At 41.4% G+C, this 19,364-nt stretch overlaps 1 protein-coding gene across 2 annotated transcripts in view; it reads right to left on the bottom strand.

The window, feature by feature from the left end:
* Positions 1-19,364, bottom strand: part of sptb (spectrin, beta, erythrocytic) — a 51,232-nt gene that overhangs the window by 21,823 nt on the left and 10,045 nt on the right. For both annotated transcript variants that reach the window (XM_034235246.1, XM_034235245.1), the window contains exons 2-17: positions 14,282-14,433; positions 13,993-14,166; positions 10,207-10,304; positions 9,478-9,558; positions 9,208-9,323; positions 8,957-9,069; positions 8,689-8,876; positions 7,998-8,115; positions 7,082-7,240; positions 5,914-6,216; positions 5,688-5,838; positions 4,303-5,173; positions 3,974-4,111; positions 2,773-3,532; positions 1,576-1,778; positions 361-451 (exon numbers count right to left, since the gene is read on the bottom strand). In XM_034235246.1, the coding sequence (XP_034091137.1) occupies positions 361-451; positions 1,576-1,778; positions 2,773-3,532; positions 3,974-4,111; positions 4,303-5,173; positions 5,688-5,838; positions 5,914-6,216; positions 7,082-7,240; positions 7,998-8,115; positions 8,689-8,876; positions 8,957-9,069; positions 9,208-9,323; positions 9,478-9,558; positions 10,207-10,304; positions 13,993-14,166; positions 14,282-14,433 (3,716 nt within the window). The remainder of the gene's footprint in view (positions 1-360; positions 452-1,575; positions 1,779-2,772; positions 3,533-3,973; positions 4,112-4,302; positions 5,174-5,687; positions 5,839-5,913; positions 6,217-7,081; positions 7,241-7,997; positions 8,116-8,688; positions 8,877-8,956; positions 9,070-9,207; positions 9,324-9,477; positions 9,559-10,206; positions 10,305-13,992; positions 14,167-14,281; positions 14,434-19,364) is intronic.

Genomic DNA, 19,364 nt, shown 5'->3' on the forward strand with positions numbered 1-19,364 from the left:
TAGCAACACACACAAAAACAACAGCTAAGATTCAAGCATGCACTGTATTAAAAAAAAAACTTGGGAAAGTTTTGGGAAGTCAGCATTTTAGATTTGTGTAGGGGTGACTTTCTTTGAGAAGGATTTATTTCTTTATCTTTTGAAAACAGAGCATTTACCAATTAGCCAAATGGGACCCCTATCCCAAATAGGGAAGATATAAATAACAATAATAAAGTCACATTGTGTTGATTTAAACAAGAGTACAGTAATCAACACTGTGGTGTCAGCTCTCATTGAAGATATAGTGAAGTTAATAATGAATGTGCTAATTCATGTTATCCAGTGATTACAGGAACAGTGAACTGACGGTGAACTCACATCCTGGGTGTTTTGCAGGAAGTGCTGCAGGTCGCGGTTGTCTCTGAGCTTCTCCGACACCTCCTGGGCTCTCCTCTTATTCTTGTTATGCCTGAAAGTCAAACACAAGCTATTTCATTTCAATTCTACCCAAGACTGATCTGATATTTCTTGTAATTCAACACTTCTGTAAGTGACGTAACAGGAGGAAATGCAGAATGACTGAGCGATGATTTATTATCATGAACTCCTCCCCCTCACAGGAAAATACCTGACACAGTAACCCAGAACAGTTATCAGTGCCTCCGCTGCCCCGTGAAGAAGAGCTCTCACTAAAGATCAATATCCATTATTGCGGGCGCCTGTCTACCGTGCTGAATTATGGGAGTTAATGGGACAAGCTCCCGTGCCCCACCTGTAATGCCTCTTGTTCACACAAATGATACAGCGATAAGAAAGCTGTTTTACTGCAGAGGCGAGAGAAACTCTGAAGAAGAACAGATCTATTTTGCGATATTAATCAAGGCCTGTACAGTATGAACCAAACTGGACTTAAGTGATGACAAAAGTCAGAATCCAGAGGTCCCTAAAGTTGGTAAAGAGGAGATAACAGATCACGCTGTACAGTTTATAATATTAGTTCCTAGTGTTTGTTGTTGATGCATTTTCACATCTTAATTTCTAGTATTTTGCATAAATAAAAGGATTGTTATCAATTTTAAAAGGCATAATTTTAATGGTATCCGAGAGTAAAAGTAGTAATTTTTTGAGTTGCTTTTTAATGAACTATGGGTATGTAGGTAAACACATGTGTCTGATTGGTATTTGGTCTTTTGGCAATAGACATTTAAGGAAAAATAAATAAACAAAAACAAGTGATTAATAATGGTAAATAAACATTGGTTTAAGGTCCAGGCAATTTTTTGTGATATGTTTGAATGCGGCTATGCGTATTATGTATACAGATATTTATAGAAATTAGATTCATTATATGATCACTTGAGAGATGCTCTTAGAAGTTTCACTTTGCTCTAAGTAGGAGTAATTCCTCTGATAAATGTGTCTTGTTGCTCACATTCAGCAAAGTGTTTTTACTCTTAACTAAAGAGCATTCAGTCAAGGGGGATTTTTGAAATGTTTGTTAAATATAGACAACAATTTCTACTGACCAAAACCAGTTTGAAAAGTTACAGTGCGGAAAAGAAATAAAGAGAAAACAGATAAACCGCTACTGACCTGTCTCGGATTGAGTCAGTTTTATCCTGCACTTTCCCAGAGTACAGGTTCCTGCTGTCCACCAGCCGCTGGCCGCCCTGCAGAGCGCCATCTATCTTGTCCTCGTTGGCCTCCATGGTGCTCACAAAGTCCTCATGCTTCTTCAGAGCCTTCTCTGCCCCAGCTGACGTGTCGGCCTTGTCTATGTGGGCCAATGTGTACTCCTGAACACGAAGTAGAGAAAGAAACAGACAAAACACCCTTGAGACATACGACCGGCTGTGAGGTAACTGACCATGCTGCATTCCTGCATACCACATCTTTTAAATACCTCTACCTGTAATTACCTGCATTACTAACCCCCATCACAACAAGGCTAACCCCCACCAAATGAGACCAAGGACTCTTCAAAAGACTGACCACTTGCATGTACATTAAAGATTATAACTCAGTGTCGGGGAGTCACTACTTACACTACTTAAATGTTATTGTAAACTTTTGAAAAACATGTAATTCAATAACAGTTACTAATCAGAATGTGGGTTTAATTACAAATGGGTTGCATCAAAATAAATTATTTTTGTAGTACATACGCAGATCAATAAATACGATGGGACCAATAAGAGTGCAACACCATCAAAGTAATGTCTCCCAGGTTGCGGTCGAATTGTCAATTTTGCTTAGGAAGGTTGCTTATGGATTGAAATGACCACGAAAGTATGGAAATGACAGCAATGATAATCTCTTTATAATCTCCTTTAGCTGAGGATACACTGGACGATCCTCTATGAAAGGAAACGTGAAGATTTGGTCGTTCACGAAAACAACCAATCGTGACTGAGGAATACATATCATATAAGTCGCAGTGCTTATTAGCATTTTACAACTTATACCATAACTTGCCAAAGTGATTATAAATATGTTTGAACTTCCAACACTATATCAAATTAAAAGGAAATATATGAATGTTATGTTTATTACAGTAACATTATCAAATAAGGGCAACATTTAACAGTGTTTACTACGTTGTTGGGGTTGACACCCTATATTTGCCTTCTTGAATCAGAAAAAGGGCTTCAACAGAATAAAATGTAATAAGTAAGACTACTTTGATTAATCTTAAAGAATTGCATTTTGTAAAACATTATTAAAAGGGTCACTAGTAATCTTTAACCCTTTACATTTTAAAAGTAGCCCTCCCAACACAGAGTACAGTACCTGGTTGTTGAGGATGGCCTCTACAGCCTTACAGTCCCTCATGAACTGCTGGAAGCCAAGACCCTGGTCCAGGAAACCTTTCCGGTTGTCCCACATCTTCTGCAGCTCGACCCACCCTCGGTCCAGCCCGTTGAGCCTCTGCTCCAGCTGCTGGTACTGAGGATCGTCCTCCTGGCCCTGGGTGACCTGTGTCCCGGTGTCCCTCACTTGGTGATAGTCCTCCTCGTGGTTGTTGATGTCTTCTCGCACAGCGTCGTGAAGGCTGAGCTGCTCCTCGGCCTCCGGCAGCGTGGTGGGCCTTTCCTCTGAAGCCACAGATTTCTGGGTCTTGAAAAGCCAGGACTGGAAGTCGTCCATGTCTTGGAGGAAGGTCTGTAACTTGCTGACCTCACCCAAAGAGTCCTCTCTGTCTTTCAGAGTCTTTCTCAGCGCGTCCCAGGCTGCGTCCAGCTCCCCTCTGCGGGCCAGGATGTCTCCAGCGCTCTCCGGGTGATCCATAGCCAGCTGGTCGGCCTCGTTCCTCAGGAAGGTGAGCTTGTTTTCGATGGCAGCCAGATCTCTCTCCATGCCGAACAGCTTCCTCTGGATGGTCATGACGGCTGCCAGGTCGTTGCCCAGGTCCACCGTGGACTCGATCACCCGAGTCTTGTCTTTGATCCAGGACTCTGTCTCGTCACACTCCAGCCCGTAGTTGTTCAGACTAGCGGCAGAATCCACTTTCCTCTTCTTGTCCTCCACCATGGCCTTGAAGGCCTCCCACCTGAAAAACAGGTATTTAATGGACCTTTGCATCACTTTAATCTGATTTTAGGATATGTTTTAAACCCTGCCATGAGCCCTTCAAATACCCTCATGACAATTAAAATCTAAATACAAATAATGACCTAAAAATAATCATTTATTTTTTAGGAATGTGGCAAATCCCGTGCAAGGACAGCTTAATGTACTGTAAAATCAAGAAACATTTATAAAATTATTATTATTGGAAACTTTTTGTTGTATTGTAAAATGTACTGTAGAAAAAGTTTATATTATATTATATACTACTTCTTCAAGAAAATAAGGTGTTGCCAAGAAATAATCACATTGTATAAGAACCTTTTTTGTAATTAATATCAGGTGTAACACTGAAAGACTGCTTGGAAAAGCTGATACAAAAATAAAAGACTTGTAAAATGTATTGAAAATATATTCAAAGCACCTCTTATTCAGTCGCATCTGACATTCCTTGACCTCTCTGGTGCGAGGGTGTCTGCTGTCCTCGAGCTGTTTCACGGCTTGATTCACGTCATCAACTCTCGACTGAACATTTGCCATATCTTGAGCAAGAATGCTCAACCTGAAAACAAGAACAATGTAGATTAGAATAAACAAAGTACAATGCACATGTTGCATACAAACTATGATCCCAGACCAGAAAAAAATATGCTTTGTATTAGTTGTTATCAACATTCATTTGGTAGAACTATTGTTTCCAGAATCAAATCAAATTAAGACATTCAGGAAATTATAATAAAATGTTTTGTGTACCTATTCTGTACTACTTCCAGATCCTCCAGTTTCTTAGGCACTTCCAAACCCACCAACCACGTCTCCTTCTGCCCCATCCACAGCTCGCAGGCGTCTGTCTCACTGAAGATGGTGTACAGGGACATGGCGTCATCCAGCTTCTTCTGCCTCAGGTCGGCCAGAGACATGAGCTCCATGAACAGGTCCTTAATGTCTTTCAGGCGTCTCTGAATGTCCGGCGTGTTCTGCAGCTCCTCCGGCAGCGCGTTGGCCTGTTTGGACAGAGCATCTATGGTGGCTCCGTTCTTTATCGTCTCATTCTTCAGGTCCCTGTGCTTCCTCAGCAGCCTCTGGGTGGTGTACTCGTCGTTGCCCATGTCGTCGCTGCTCATCTGCCTCTTTGCACCCAGCAGCCAGGCCTTGAGTTCATCTGCGTCTCCCTGAAACTGGAAGAACCTCTGGGTGTCCTGGAGGTTCTGTTTCCGGAACGCAGCCAGCTCCTCCAGCTGCTGCCATTGCCTCCTGATGTCGTCCATGCGTTCTTGGACCTTCGGGGAGCCGTAGTGCTCGGCCTCGATCATCTTCTGTCCTTCGGCCTGGACCTGGTCCAGGTTTGCACGGCGGGCCCCGAGCTCGTCCTCGAAGGCGCTGTGTTTGCTCTGCAGCACCAGCACACTCGTCAGGTCCTTGCCGTAATCCAGGGAGGAGAAGAGGTGCTCCTTCTCTCGGATCCAGCTCTCCAGCTCCGCCGTCTCCCACAGGAAGTTCCAGAAGAGGCGGGACTGCTCCAAGCGAGCCCTCCGCTGGGCCGCCAGCGCGCAGAGCTCCTGGTAGCACAGGTCCAGGTGCTGCACCCTGTCCCGGATCACCTGAGGATCACACGGCTTGTAGCCTGGGGGGGAAATGAAAGTCAATATAAACATTACATATATTCAATATTTTATCTACTGAACCAATTTTAACCTTATATAAGTTTGTCAAATGTAGTAGCTTTTCTAAAATAAGAAAACATATATACTGATTGCACCTAATGTACTTTGAATGCAGGTGTTAAAAACATTATTTTATTGGATAACATGTAAGTACTTTTCAAACAGGATTCAAATCACTAATACATATATAATAATAATGATATGAGCATTGGTTGAAATGTTTTGATACCAGTGTCAGTATGACACCTGATTGTTTGCAATGATATCAAAGCAATTTATGAACTTTGACAAAAGAGGTGAACATATCTGATCAAAACATTATGTCAACAACAACATTCAAAGGATTTGATGATATATATTTGTCTTACCCAGTGCAGGTGCTGAATACATAATATGTGGGCTGAAGAAGGTCTCGTTAGTGTCCTCATCTCTAACAAAAACAGTAGAAAGGGTCTGATGAGCCCCTGCACTTACTGTCTCCGTTGGCGAACTGAAGAGCCGCAGCGCTGGCCTTCTGCACTCGGTTTGCCTGCAGAGCGATGTCGTTCTCCAGCAGAGCGTGCTTCTGCAACAGGTCTTCCACTTCCAGCAGGTGTTTCCCAAAGTCAGGAGACAGAAGGCGGGCCTAGAGAGAGAAGGCAGTGATCTGATCAGTTTGGAGTCTATAGAATACAGTCATTAGGTGATGAATGTGTTGTACCTTCATGTCGTCCATCCAGCTGATGATGTACAGCATCTCCTGGAAGATCCTCTGCAGCATCAGGTTCTTCTCCAGACGCGCCCTGCGAGCCTTCAGCAGCTCCTGCAGGTAGTCCCACATGCGCAGGATGTTGTCTTTCCGCACGTCAATGCGTTTGGCGTCGTGGTACCTCTGAGACTCCAGCTCCTTGGAGATGTCCACCAGGACCTTAACACGCTCCTCATACGCAGCGATATCCGTCTCAATGGCATCGTGCTTCTTCTTCGCTGCCTCCACTGCTGGCAGGTCATAACCAAAGTTATCCTGAGGAGAGGAGAGGAGAGGAGAGGAGAGGGGCTCAGAGAACAAGAAACCTTGTGGTTTGTTAGATAAACCCTCGGATACATCTCTAAACTTCAAGATTAAAAAGTTGCAGGTACGTTGAGCTAATAATACTTGTGTTTTTCCTCATGTAAAAGGGGAGTATTAATAATTTGCTGTATTGCTACTTTTACTTTTAGGTGCTAGTTTTCAAATAAAAAAACTAAAGTTAAGTTTACATTTAATGCAGAGCATGCATGCCTGAGCTCTAATGAGTATCCTTTCTCATTAAACCTTAATTCAAACTCAGCATTGTTTAGATCCATGTTGACTAGCTTCTGTCTTCTTCTGCCCTGCCTTGTTCTGGCCCATTGCAGTGTCATTTGGTGCATTACTGCCAACTGTCTTATACTGTTAAACAACTGGCAGGACATATCAGGCATGTCCATCCTCCTCTGCGTGCACAAAGCAAGCAAATGTATGACACAGGTCTACTAGAGGTAAAAAACTACAAAAGAAACCTAAAAGTAAAGGATTGAAATACTTCTACAACAACATACAAATGATGTTCTTTAAATTCCTCTGACTAACTTTCTGCGGAAGAAAGTTCCTTTTTTTTTACTTGTCACCTTTTATTTGCTGCCATATCTCCTTTTTTTAAAGGCCGTCTGTTGAATCATCAATAGTCATGTGTATACAACCTGCTGTGTCATTAAATGAATGAAAATACTGTAAAACTCTGCACTGTTATACATGTCATGGTATATAATCAGATGGTCTAATTGAGATCTTCTTCAAGATTCCCCTCATAATAAATATCCGATAATAAGATTAAATGATACCATAGTGTTGTTTTTGGATGTGTTACCTGAGCCACCAGCCTCTGGTTCTCCTGCAGCCAGGTCTCCCTCATGGCCGCCTTCCTGTCGAATCTCCTGGCCATCTGCTCCAGCTTCTCCTGTCGGATCAGCTCGTCTCTCAGGACACGCTCCCGCTCGTGCTCCGCCCCCTCCAGACGCTCCCAGCCCTGCATGCAGATCAGGAGAGGATGTTTGTTGATGTATGTAGTTTAGGTGGTAAAAGTCACTTTATTTGTTCACTTTTATGAAATTCTTGAGCTCCTTTTATCCCATCAATAAATATGTTAGAGGATCGGTCAGTCACAAAACAACTCCTGAAGTTGGTTGGTATTTCAGTTTTAAGTTCAACAATACTGTATGTTAATGCTTGATGATCCAATTGCATAAGAGGGCCGTAACTAAAGATGTTTTTAGTGTGGTTATTTTGTTGGTCATTGCCTTAATTATTGTATTTTGTGTGTGTTTGGTCTGTGAAATGTCAAGCTAATTGTAAAAAACGCCTGTCACTGCTTCAAAGAGCCCATGTTTTTGTTTTTTTACAGTTTACTGAGTTGCATTATAGTATAACGAGTATAATTCAATTCATTTGTGGTTTAATTGTTGCCTCTGGACTGGCATCTGCCGAGTGAATGCATTGTGACCCGTTGTGTATGCTTGGGCTTCAAAACACTGACTTTATGCTGGTCAAAAGAGAGACCCTCTTTAATGAAGTCATCTGGTTGGTTAGTTAATATGTTCATAAATAATAAGTTAATAAAATGTATCTTTCAGAAAAAAAGCTTGTGAAAACTGAATATATTTAAGGTTGGTTGGCCAAAACAAGCTTTGTTTTTCCTGATATTTCATGGACCAAATGATGCCTCACTTAATAGATAAAATAATAATAAGATTCATCAGATTAAGAAGACACATGATCCGTCTCACCCTGTTGATATCAGCCACCAGGGCTCCCTCTTTAGGCGTGTACACCCTCTGGTTGTTGGCTCTCATTCGACTCTGGATGGTGAACAGCAGAACCTCCAGGTTCCCCTTCTCCTGGAACCTGAAAGAGAACAAACACAATTTGAATGAATTGGATTACACTGAATACGGAAATTACAATATGTATTCTAATCTGAAATAATATTTATTTTTAAGATCAATATATAGCTGATTTCCATTCATTTTAACTGTACATTTATGTTGGATTATTAGGTAGATAGAGGCCTTACCAAAAACATATCAAACAAAAGAAAATATTAGATAATATACTAAATGTAAGCCTTAACCCCAGCCAGTACGTTTAGGTAAAACTGCTAAAAAGGTGTTCCTCTGCTGTATCAGTTTGGTATTCCATGCGCTATGTGAAAAATATAATAAGTTATTAAAGAAAAGATCCGGTCAATTTTAAGTTTGGGGTTGATACTTGATTTTGTATATGATTATGATTATTTCCAGCTTCTCAGAGGTTGTGTTGAAAGTTTGTTCTTGATTGCTATTGTTGTGATATTTAATGAATTGTGCAGAATATCATAAAGGTGAGTTTTGCAGATGAAACAAAACCGGAAGAACAGAATGTATTGGGATTGAAACAGACCAGTGTGATGTAATGGGAAGGTGTGTTGGCTCCACTCACTTGGGCGGCTTCTCCACCGTGCGGTAGGTGTTGAAGGCCTGGAGCTGCTGCTGGACTCCCGTCAGAGAGTTGGCGAGTTTCCGGTTGTTCAGCACGATGATGGTCTGCTCGATCCACGTCAGCAGGTCTGAGGACAGCGTCTCGTATTTATCAATCATCTTCTCTGTCTCGATGGCGTGATCCAGAACCTGAAGAAGAACATAAAAGCTAATCAGGGAACATACTAACATTAACAAATTCATAAGTGTGCGTCATCTTTCCATCCCACCTTTCCAACTCTCTTTCCCTCGACAGCGAGCTGCTTCATCTTGGAGAAGTAGTGGTAAAATGCAACGACGTACGTGATGATGGACTTTTCATCTGGGTTCTCTGTGAACACATCTACAAAACAAACGGCAGACGAGTCAGTCACAGCCAAGCCAGACACCATCTCTACTCCTGAGGTCTTTTTTTCCACCAGGCTTGAAGCTCATAAACATTTATTTCTACACGAAGGCACAGCCTCCGTCAGTCACTCGCCTTCAGGGTCCAACAGTTTGTGCACACCAAGCTGCTGCTCTGCCACGTTGAAGGCGCTCTGGAGGTTGTGCGACGGGTTTGACTTTTTCAGTTTGTTAAGGTCCACCAAATCTGGCCTGAGAGAGAAAGATGAACAGAGTAAAAGAGTAAAAGAGGAAAATGAGACAGGGAAGGAGCAGAATGAGGAGGAGAGACACTGAGCAGACGGTTTCCTGAGTGTTTACATATCAGAGCTGGTGAGAGTGGATTCAGCCATTCATCTCTCCTTACCGGTGTTTGTGTATGAGAGCGTTGAAGGCCATGCCGTCCTTCCAGCTGGTGGTGAAGTTTCTGATGTTGACATTGGGATATCTGTAAAACAACGGACAGGAGGCGTCATTAACTGGGACATAAAGGACATAGCTGAGAAGCTCCTGCTTTAAATCAACATCTGGGAACTGCTTCATAAACATGTGACAATATGATGCTCGTATTTCTGCAGCTTCAGACCTGAGCAGACCAGTGGCACTTTGTAATCTGCTCAAAAGATCACAAAATGTAGAGGAATGATCTTGAAATAGGACAAATTATGACACTGTAAAAAACCGTAAAGACATTTTGGGAAATTAGCTTATTTGCTTTTTAAATGAAAGGATCAAAACCTCTCTTATGTCTGTACCGGAAAGATTTGTCTTTTTGCAATCTCATTTTCAACAATAAAAATGTGAATACTGAAAATAGGAACTCATTTTATTTATAGAACACTTTTCAGGATACTCAGAGATGCTTTATATAACAAATTAAATATATAAAAAATAACCTAGAAACCAAAACAATATATGTGTGGAGTTACACAGGACGTAGAATAAAATATTTAAATGTTTCGAGTTTGAAGACACGTGAAACACTTTTCTAACCACTAAAAGATTTACAGCTGTTCACATAAATGGATTTCCAAACTAATTCCCAAAAGATGTTAACAACAGCTTGGCGATGGTAAAGTTTAAACATCCCACTTACCCCGCCGTCTTCATCTGGCACCACAGAAGAAGAGCGTCCTTGGCTGAGCGCGTCTCCTTCTGGTCCGCCTGGCCCGTTTCCACAACAATGTCCTGGATCTGATTAAAAACAACACACACAGCTGCATGGTAAATAATGAAACGTAACTAATGACTGCGAGCTTTGCGATCAAACAAGAACAATGCACAGCAGAGAACAAAACCTCAGTGATAGCAACATGTCGCTAATAGGATGCATCAGATGGGAAACATTTTGGCACAAAAAAAACCTTGGAAATACATAATTTATAAAAGCTGATTGATTGATTGATTGAAAAGTGTATTAACAGCTTGTATATTGGGTACAGTACAGTACAGCTCAAAACATACAATTGTTAAGGGGATGCAGACCAGAGAAAGACTTTCGTCTTGTTTACATCAGGGTCCCCCATTTCTAATTCATCATGTCATTTAAGACATATAAGACATATAAGACATATTTGACATACAGATTGCTTATTTACAATTTACATTTTGTTCTAATACATCCTAACCGGACATTTAAGACATACCAAGTCTACAGATATACAGTTAGTAACAGAGTCTAAAATGCGAGTATATACATAGATGGGGGGGGGGGGGAAGCTGTCCATTGAACGACAGGTTGAGATTTGTACCATTACCGGGGCCAGTTTTGCAATGCTCTCCCCCGAAGGTGCTCTTTAAGAGAGGTTTTGAAGGTAAGTATAGTTTTACTTTCCTTTACAGTTGTGGGAAGAGCGTTCCACCTTGATGTGGCATAATTGCGAAACGTGTATTCCCCCTTTTTTGTGCCAAATCTGGGTTTCACATGATTTGTGGAGCTCCCTCTGGTTATGATCATGGTATTCCTTGACCTTTGGGAAGAATTTTGACATGTACATGGGTACCATAGAGGTGTAGTGGATCTTGTAGACCAGGCCCATTGCAAGTAGCTGTACTCTGTCGTCTACTCTAAGCCATCCTAGGTTGTCAAAGTGGGCAGAGGTGAGGTGGGTTCTAGATGAAAGGTCAAGCAGTAGTCTGACCAGTTTATTTTGCGATGTTTGAAGTTTTATTTTTAGCGCCTTGGAGGTGCTATGGTACCATGACGTGCAAGCATAGTCATAGTACCCTTGAATGAGTGCTCCTGCCAGAGTTTTCAGGGTGTTTTTGTTTACCAGAGAGGAGATCTGGTATAGGAATCTAGTTCTTTGATTGACTTTTTTTATTACATTGGATGCCATTTTGTCACAGGAGAGGTTTGCCTCAAGAATAGATCCTAGGTATGTAATTTCCTTCTTACTTGTGACAATAATGTCGCCCACTGCAACTGAGAAGTCGTCGGATGTGCTGAGATTATGTTTCGAACCGAAGAGAATGGACTCTGTTTTACCCAGGTGTAATGATAATTTATTATCGGCGAGCCAGGTGCAGATTCTGCCGAGCTCGGAGCTGAGGGTTTTTTCAACCTGCAACCTGTTCCTGTCAGAGACCAGCAGGGCTGAGTCGTCCGCGAACAGGAACAAGTTGCAGTCACATGCTGATGACATGTCATTTACATAAATTAGGAACAGTAACGGACCTAATATGCTTCCTTGTGGAACACCACAGCTCACTGGGAGGGGGGGGGACAGAGTACCGTTTACCTCCACCATCTGTTCTCTCCCCTCCAGGTAGGATCGCATCCAGCTCACCGATAGTTTATCAAAACCAATTGCTTTTAGCTTGTCAATCAGAATGGGGTGATTGACAGTGTCGAAAGCCTTTTGTAGGTCCAGCATCACCATGCCGCAGTACTTGCCCTCGTCCACCTCTTGTTTGATGTGGTCACTCAAATAAAGAAGGCATGTGTCAGTGGAGTGGGATGTTCTAAAGCCAGATTGAAATTCATAGATTAGTTTCTTTTCCGCGAGGTACTTTTCGACCTGTTCATATACTATTTTTTCCATGACTTTCGAGATGGAGGTAAGTATAGAAACAGGGCGGTAGTAGCCTGGGTCCAATTTGCTGCCCTTTTTGTGCAGGGGGGTTACTCTTGCAATTTTGAAGTCTCACAGAGATACTAGGAGGTTTTTGTGTACAATCTCATGAGGTATATCATCGATGTTATTAGCCATTTATATTCTGTTAATAGAAGGATGGGTAGTCATTATTGAAGTCCCTATTTCCTCACACAGTGGGCCAGTAATTAGAGCATTGGTTGATCTGGCCCTGAGAGACGGCTACATTTAGCCAGCGTTGGTCCTCCGTGGTTTACACAGACTGAAAAGATACTGCAGGACTGAGTCTTTCATTTTGTTTGAAAAAAGCCTGAATACTGCAGGAGGCCATATTGTTTGAAGTAACGTGTCTAAAAATAACAGTGTTGCTGTCAAATTAAAAATAAATATATGCCCTTCCAGGAAGTTGAAAGAGTCAAACAGACGTGTTCTGATATTTATATATAATGTTTTGAACCTGAATTCGAGTAAAGAGACAAAAACATCCCGAGGCTGCACGATGTTTCTGTGCTGCACGCCCAAATAACATTAATCAGTTCATCAGAGACTTGTCTATAAAACAGCAAGTTGTACACTAAAGGCAAATACATGTTATTTACATAATTATCTACTGTATGTTTCCATAGTAAAGTGAGACCAGAACTGACATGGTAACACAAATGAATAATTAGAAGAACGTTGAACCAGATTGTAACTGAGGCAAAGAAAATAATTATTTGGTCTCTATTTCTAAAGCGTAACATGTTTGGGCAAACATCATGTTGGAAAGAAAATGTCCTGTCTTTCCTCGAGTCAATATTTCTTGATACAAATAGGTTCCTTCTGCAAGGTAAGTTGGCAAATGTAGTTTTATTAGGCTTGTGCAGTAAAAACTATGTATTGACTCCTAATCTATTGACTCATACTTACCTAATATGTGCATATAGACAACAATACCCATAAGGCGCTTTCACACCAAGTACATTTGCCAGGAATACTTCCCGGCCGGAAGTCCCCGGAGTTGGGGGCTGGCTTCAGTAGAAGCTGCTGGGACTAGTAAATCGCCAGAAGCGCCGACACCTCCTCATCACTCCACCGCTCCCATGTTTTCTTTTGTTACATTACATTACATTTCATTTAGCTGACGCTTTTATCCAAAGCGACTTACAATTACCAATCACAGGGACATTCTCCCTGGAGTAACTAAGGACTAAGTGCCTTACTCAAGGGCACACTAGTGGTGGTGTTCCTGGCGGGATTTGAACTCACAACCTTCCGATCTTCAGCCCACCTCACTATCCATTGGACCACCACTATCCCTTTTGTGTTGCCATAAGTCAATCTCTTTCCGTTGGTGCGCTGGGCTAATGCTAAAGCTAATAATGCTAATGCGAGCAAATAAAATGGCGGCAGTTTTACGGGGCTTGGTTTGCAATTCGCCCAGCCAATCAGAAATTGGAACCGTTTTCTTCCCAAGAAAGTCCCTGCTTTCTAGCAAGGACTAAAAAGGGGTGAAAAGGTTCGCGCAAAAAAAAGTTCTAGTTCCAGATCTTTTTGGTGTGAACGCAAAATCCCAGGAACTATCGGAACTATTCCTGGGAAAAGTACTCCGGTGTGAAAGCGCATATAGACTTACAGTATCCGTATTTTATCGGAAATATTGCTTTACTATAACACACAACCTGAAATCAATGCACTTCATTTTATGATAAGAACATTACACACATGTGTCATACAGTGTTTTGAATAAAAAAATATGATATATATGATAAATATGAGCACTCAGCGTGGCCGATGTCTCAATTTACCTGGAAGCGAAGGATGATGGTCCAGATGAGGCCGAGGATGAGGCGATGGTTGCCGTCGACGATGTCGTGGGAGCCCATGTTCTCCAGGTGGACCCTCTGCTCTTTGAGGAACTGCAGAGCCTTGTCCACGTTCTCCAGGCAGTGGATACGCATCCGGCCCTTAGTGGGTTTTGGCTATAGACAAACAAATAAACAGAGTTAGAGGAAGAGCGTTCAAAAGCGACAGAGGGATAATGCAAAGAGTTAAAAGGAGAGACAAGTATAAAAAGGTAACGAGGGAGCTTCTTACCAGCCGTTCTCCGGACAGCACCTCCAGCAGTTTGATGAGCATGCGTCCATCTCGCAGGTCCAGGTAGAGGTCAGAGATTCGGCAGCCGACCCGGGACAGGATGGAGTTGACCCATTTAGTGAAGGTCTTCTTCTGAACCGCCTCGCGCTCATCTGACAGGAGTGCAAAGTTTAAGAGAGAACATGAGCTGCATGAATAATGAAATAACTTCACATCTAAGAAGCAGCACCACTTTAGATGGCGGAGATGAAGTCCTGCCAAAGGGCTCTTCTGATGAAGTAGAATCTGCTCTGAACACAGACAAGTTGTACTGCTTTAATTCATCTCCAGAGCAGAGTTAAGCTTTGTGTTTATGAATGTTACTGAGAAAATACAGCCTGGGCTAACTCAGTTATGTATTTTGGCTAGTCAGCTTTGTCTGCAGCAAAACATGATCATCATTTTCTTAGATCAGCCTAAAAGAAATATAGTTTACATAACCAAGGACCAAGAGTGAGACTATGGGCCCTGGACATTTAAACGCAGGAGCAGAAATAGACCGAGGACTGACTTTTATTTCTGTGACTGCAGCGTACAATAAAAAACAGATCCGTTTCCAAACGTAATAATATTGTTTCAACAAAATACCATTTCTATTAGAGCAAAAAACAATATGTGAGGGAGAGACTTGAGAGAATGTAGAATACAAATCAATGCGGTCGCCATCATTTACCAATGTGTCATTTATTCAACACCGCAAAGGGCGTTACATATCTGAGTTTCATTGCGTTTTAAGAGTTAAATGAGAGAGGAAAGAGTAATCTTTTAAATAAAATACATTTTATTTAGAATATAACTATGTATTCTTGTATTAACAGGTGTTCAGATAGTTACCAGCACCTTGTGAGCATACATTTATTTAGTTTGCGCCACAGCAGATCAACACTGACACTCCTCCAAGAAGATGATATGCAAAACGCTTCAACACACTTCACAGTATTACTGTATAGGAATCATCCATTAAAGAACACATGAGATATAACCTGTATTTTCTTAAAGCACATATTTTCAGGTACTGTAGCCTCAGTATGCTGTGCAACTGTTATACTGTAAAGAAATACATTATTTAAAATCTTGTATTGGATTGGCAGGTCAATATTAAAAGACCCTGATAGAATTGGGACTTTCCATAGAGAAATGTTAACATTCTCCTAGGACCTATTGAATAATCCATCATGTCCCAAACTAAAACTTCAATTAAAGTCAATTAAACCTCGTCACACTGCGGCCTGCTGGCAAAGGCAGATTTAATGTTACACTTAGGTCATTGTGGGTAGAAGTTCAAATGAGGCCACTTTCAAATATCTGGTCCAAAACAGATGTATTTTTAAGTGATTGTAATTTTAATGAGAACAATACATCAATAAATGCCACTAAAATAGTGAAAGATAACAAATGATGTACTTTTTTTAATGTTAAAAGATGCTATGAAGTTTAAAATATGATATGATAACAAAACAATGGGACAGCTCTAACGGATATATACCAGAAGGGAGTCATTCACTTTGATAATAATATGAAGGTTTTAATATTATACATCTACAATTGTTGTTATGTACTAATGACCTCATAAAATGCTTTTTCTTTTATCAATACCTGTTTGGCTACCCATTTTCTCAGTGTCTAATGTTACATATTCCTTATTATCATAAAAGGCAATCAAAGGTTACATTATTAAACTTCTCATTATGAGTGAGTCCTACTTTATGATAATGTGTGTTTTACTTTCTTTCTTTTTGATTTTAGCTACTATAAAATGTACTAAAACGTTATATTATTAATGCAAAATTGCTGAATTTAAATGTTAATGTTCTAAATAATTGGAGTGGGGGAGGGGAGTTATTTCTGTCTCAAACATCTTAAAATACTTTAGAGTGTGATTTTTTTCCTTGCATGACAGCAGCTCCAGTTCTCCTTGTTGATGTTGCAAATGGTGCAGCTGTGAAAAAACATTTTAGACTTGATTTAACAAAAAGGTATTATCGTATGGTATCTTACAAATTTGGTAATAAACCTCTCAAATAAATACACCTCGAGGAAAAGATTGAATTTAACCATCTATGTCTTCTCATCCTGTTTGCTGAGTCTAAGTACTCCTGCATAATAACATCACATACATAAAAAGTCAACTAAGTCGCTGCAGAGTTAAGTGTAGGTGTACAGTACTTATGCTGAGATTCCTTAACTGAAATAGTGTCTGAAAACTCAGGCTCGACAGGGCGGAGAGAAGCAGATCTGGTGTCAGACTTGGACAGGTTTTGGGAGGATGAGCTGTGCCCACGCTGTGACACATCTTCCTCACACTTAAAAATCATATCTCAGTGCAGATATGCCTCCTACTCAGCAGCTAAAATAAAACCAATCTTTCAGGGACCGTATGCTAGCATATCTCACCCGCACCAAGCCATGGCAACATCACCCCCACCCTCATCCACCTACACTGGCTGCCAGTCGGACCTCCTCCATCCCTACACCCCTTCTCCGAGTCTGCGGTCCTCAGACACGGGCCTGCTCTCCATCCCCCGCTCTCGCCTCCGAACTGTTGGTGACAGGGCGTTCAGTGTTGCGGCCCCCACCCTCTGGAATGCACTTCCTGCCGAGACCCGTAATGCTGTCTCCCTGGACATCTTCAAATCATCATTAAAAACACACCTGTTCACCCTGGCCTTCGGGCCCGAGCCCTTTCTCGGTTCTCCGGCTTCCTTTATTTTTAGTTTGCCCTTTTATTGTCTGTTTGTTTTGTTTGTCCACCATGTACAGCGACCTTGGGTCCCTTGAAAGGCGCTATAAATATCATTTATTATTATTATTATTATTATATGTGACCCGATGTCCTCCTCTCTGTTGATACTGTTTGTGGACACACACAATGTGAAGGGGAACGGGGGAGTTGTGAGTGGGTGTGTGCTTGAATCTGCATTTAGTATGCATATAAAGTAAAGTGTCTGCATTTTAACCTTCACTTATTAATCACAGAATATTAAGCAGGATGGAAAGTGTGTCCAGAATATGTAGAATATGTATACATGCTATTGTCTTTTGGTCCTGGATATTAAAGCGATTAGTTGATTGTTTGATTGACAGAAAAAGGCTTTTATTCATATTTGAAGATATCACTTGAAAACATCGGCATTTTTATTACTATTTCTGACATTTAGTACACCAAATAAATCGTGAAAATAATCATCATAATCATAGTGGCAGCCCTAGATGTTTTTTAATTGAAGCTCTTAGAAGAGTTTTTTTTAGAATAATCTGGAGCAAGGAGGACAAGACAACCTGACTACAGTTATCTTGATTGTACACAGCTCCCAGCAGACACAGACACACACCGACACACCGACACACACACACACACACACACACACACACACACACACACACACACACACACCGACACACAAACACACACACACACACACACATCTCCTTTAAGTGTATCAGGTCAACCACCGGTGAGACATTGCTCTCTCATTCCTGTCATGCTGCAAAATTTGGACAATTCCCCTCGGTCTGCCGGATACAGTTTGCCCTATTTATTCCTCATCCCAAATATGACTCCAAACTATGGAGTGCAAAGGAGTGCATCCTTAATGACTGGTGTAATAAATGATTCAGACCCCGAGGCGGTGGAGAACAAGCGAGGAACAAGAGGAGGAAGAGAAGAAGAGGGAGAAAGGAAGGAACTGATGGCAGAGAGAGGAGGCTAAAGATTTCTGTTTAAAGGTTAAAGCGAAGATAGCAAAACAGAGTATGAGAAGAGGAGAGACTGGAGCAAAGGTAAAGAAGATGAGGAAGAGAGAAAAGAGGATATGGAGGCCAAGACAGATCAGACAGGAAGTAATGGAGAGCAGGACTGAGATGCAGGCTTTCAGATTTAATGTGCAGAGACCCAACAGGAAAACAGAACAAGATACATTACATACAGTTTCTAAAAATGACCTAGTAAGCACCGACTAAAATATGCAGCTACACTCACAGCATCAGTAAAGAGAGGAAATCAGGGGTTATTGTATGTGAAACACATGGTGCAGCAGAGAACAGTAAATAAATCATGCTTTTTCTGCTCCCCTCAGCAGAACAACAGCACGCTATGTCGTCACGGATTACCACGGCATCAAAAAGTAATGGCAATTAAAACATGCACATAACAGAAAGCTCCAACAGGAATGTCAGTGTAGATTTAGCACGGACAAAAAGATCCAACAAGATATGCGGGGGCGTGTGGCGCAGTGGATAGAGCCTTGGTGTTGGGATCAGGGAGCACAGGTTCAAACCCCACTGCAGTCAGCATGTCGTTGTGTCCCTGGGACACTTCACCCCAAAGTGCTCCTGTGGGGATTGTCCACAGTATTGAGTATGTAAGTCGCTTTGGATAAAAGCGTCTAACAACATGTAATGTAATGTGCAGTGAAACCTGTGACAGATTCTTCCTGAAGTGTTTGGGGTGCTGCGTGCAGAGGACATACAGTAGAGGCAGAAAAAGAGGACAATTACAAGCTCAACCCACCGAAACGTGCACGTGGTTCTCCTGTATCGTCTCACAAGAAGAGACCTTGAGAGGAGACACAGTGCACAGTGATGAAGCATTGGATAATAGAGGGGGGAGGAGTGAGGTTTGTTTTCTGCGTGCATCCCGCTGAGCCGTCTCCAGATGTGAAGTTCAACAAACTCAATGCGACATCAGCTCTCTGTGTCTGCGCTCAAAAGCCTTAAGTCTGGAGTATATGGTCTGAACTCAAACTTTGCAGGGCAGAATATAAACTATTAGTGAAATAATATTTAATACCACTCGAGACGTAATTATTTGTATATCAAGATCTTCAAGCTTCGTTCAGTTCAGTTAGCGTGTTTGGGTTCAATAACACGCAGTCGATTATTCTACTTCCTTAATCATCAGATTCACAATGTAAACCATATTTGAAGTATTTTTTTGTTGACATTGAATTATTTGGTTCAACCGTCTTTTTGAGTATATAAATGTTTCTCAATTGAATTGCCTGAAAATGTTCAATGAATATATGTTAAATACTGTATATAACTT

This window comes from Gymnodraco acuticeps, unplaced genomic scaffold (assembly GCF_902827175.1).
Source record: "Gymnodraco acuticeps unplaced genomic scaffold, fGymAcu1.1, whole genome shotgun sequence".
Lineage (NCBI taxonomy): Eukaryota > Metazoa > Chordata > Actinopteri > Perciformes > Bathydraconidae > Gymnodraco > Gymnodraco acuticeps.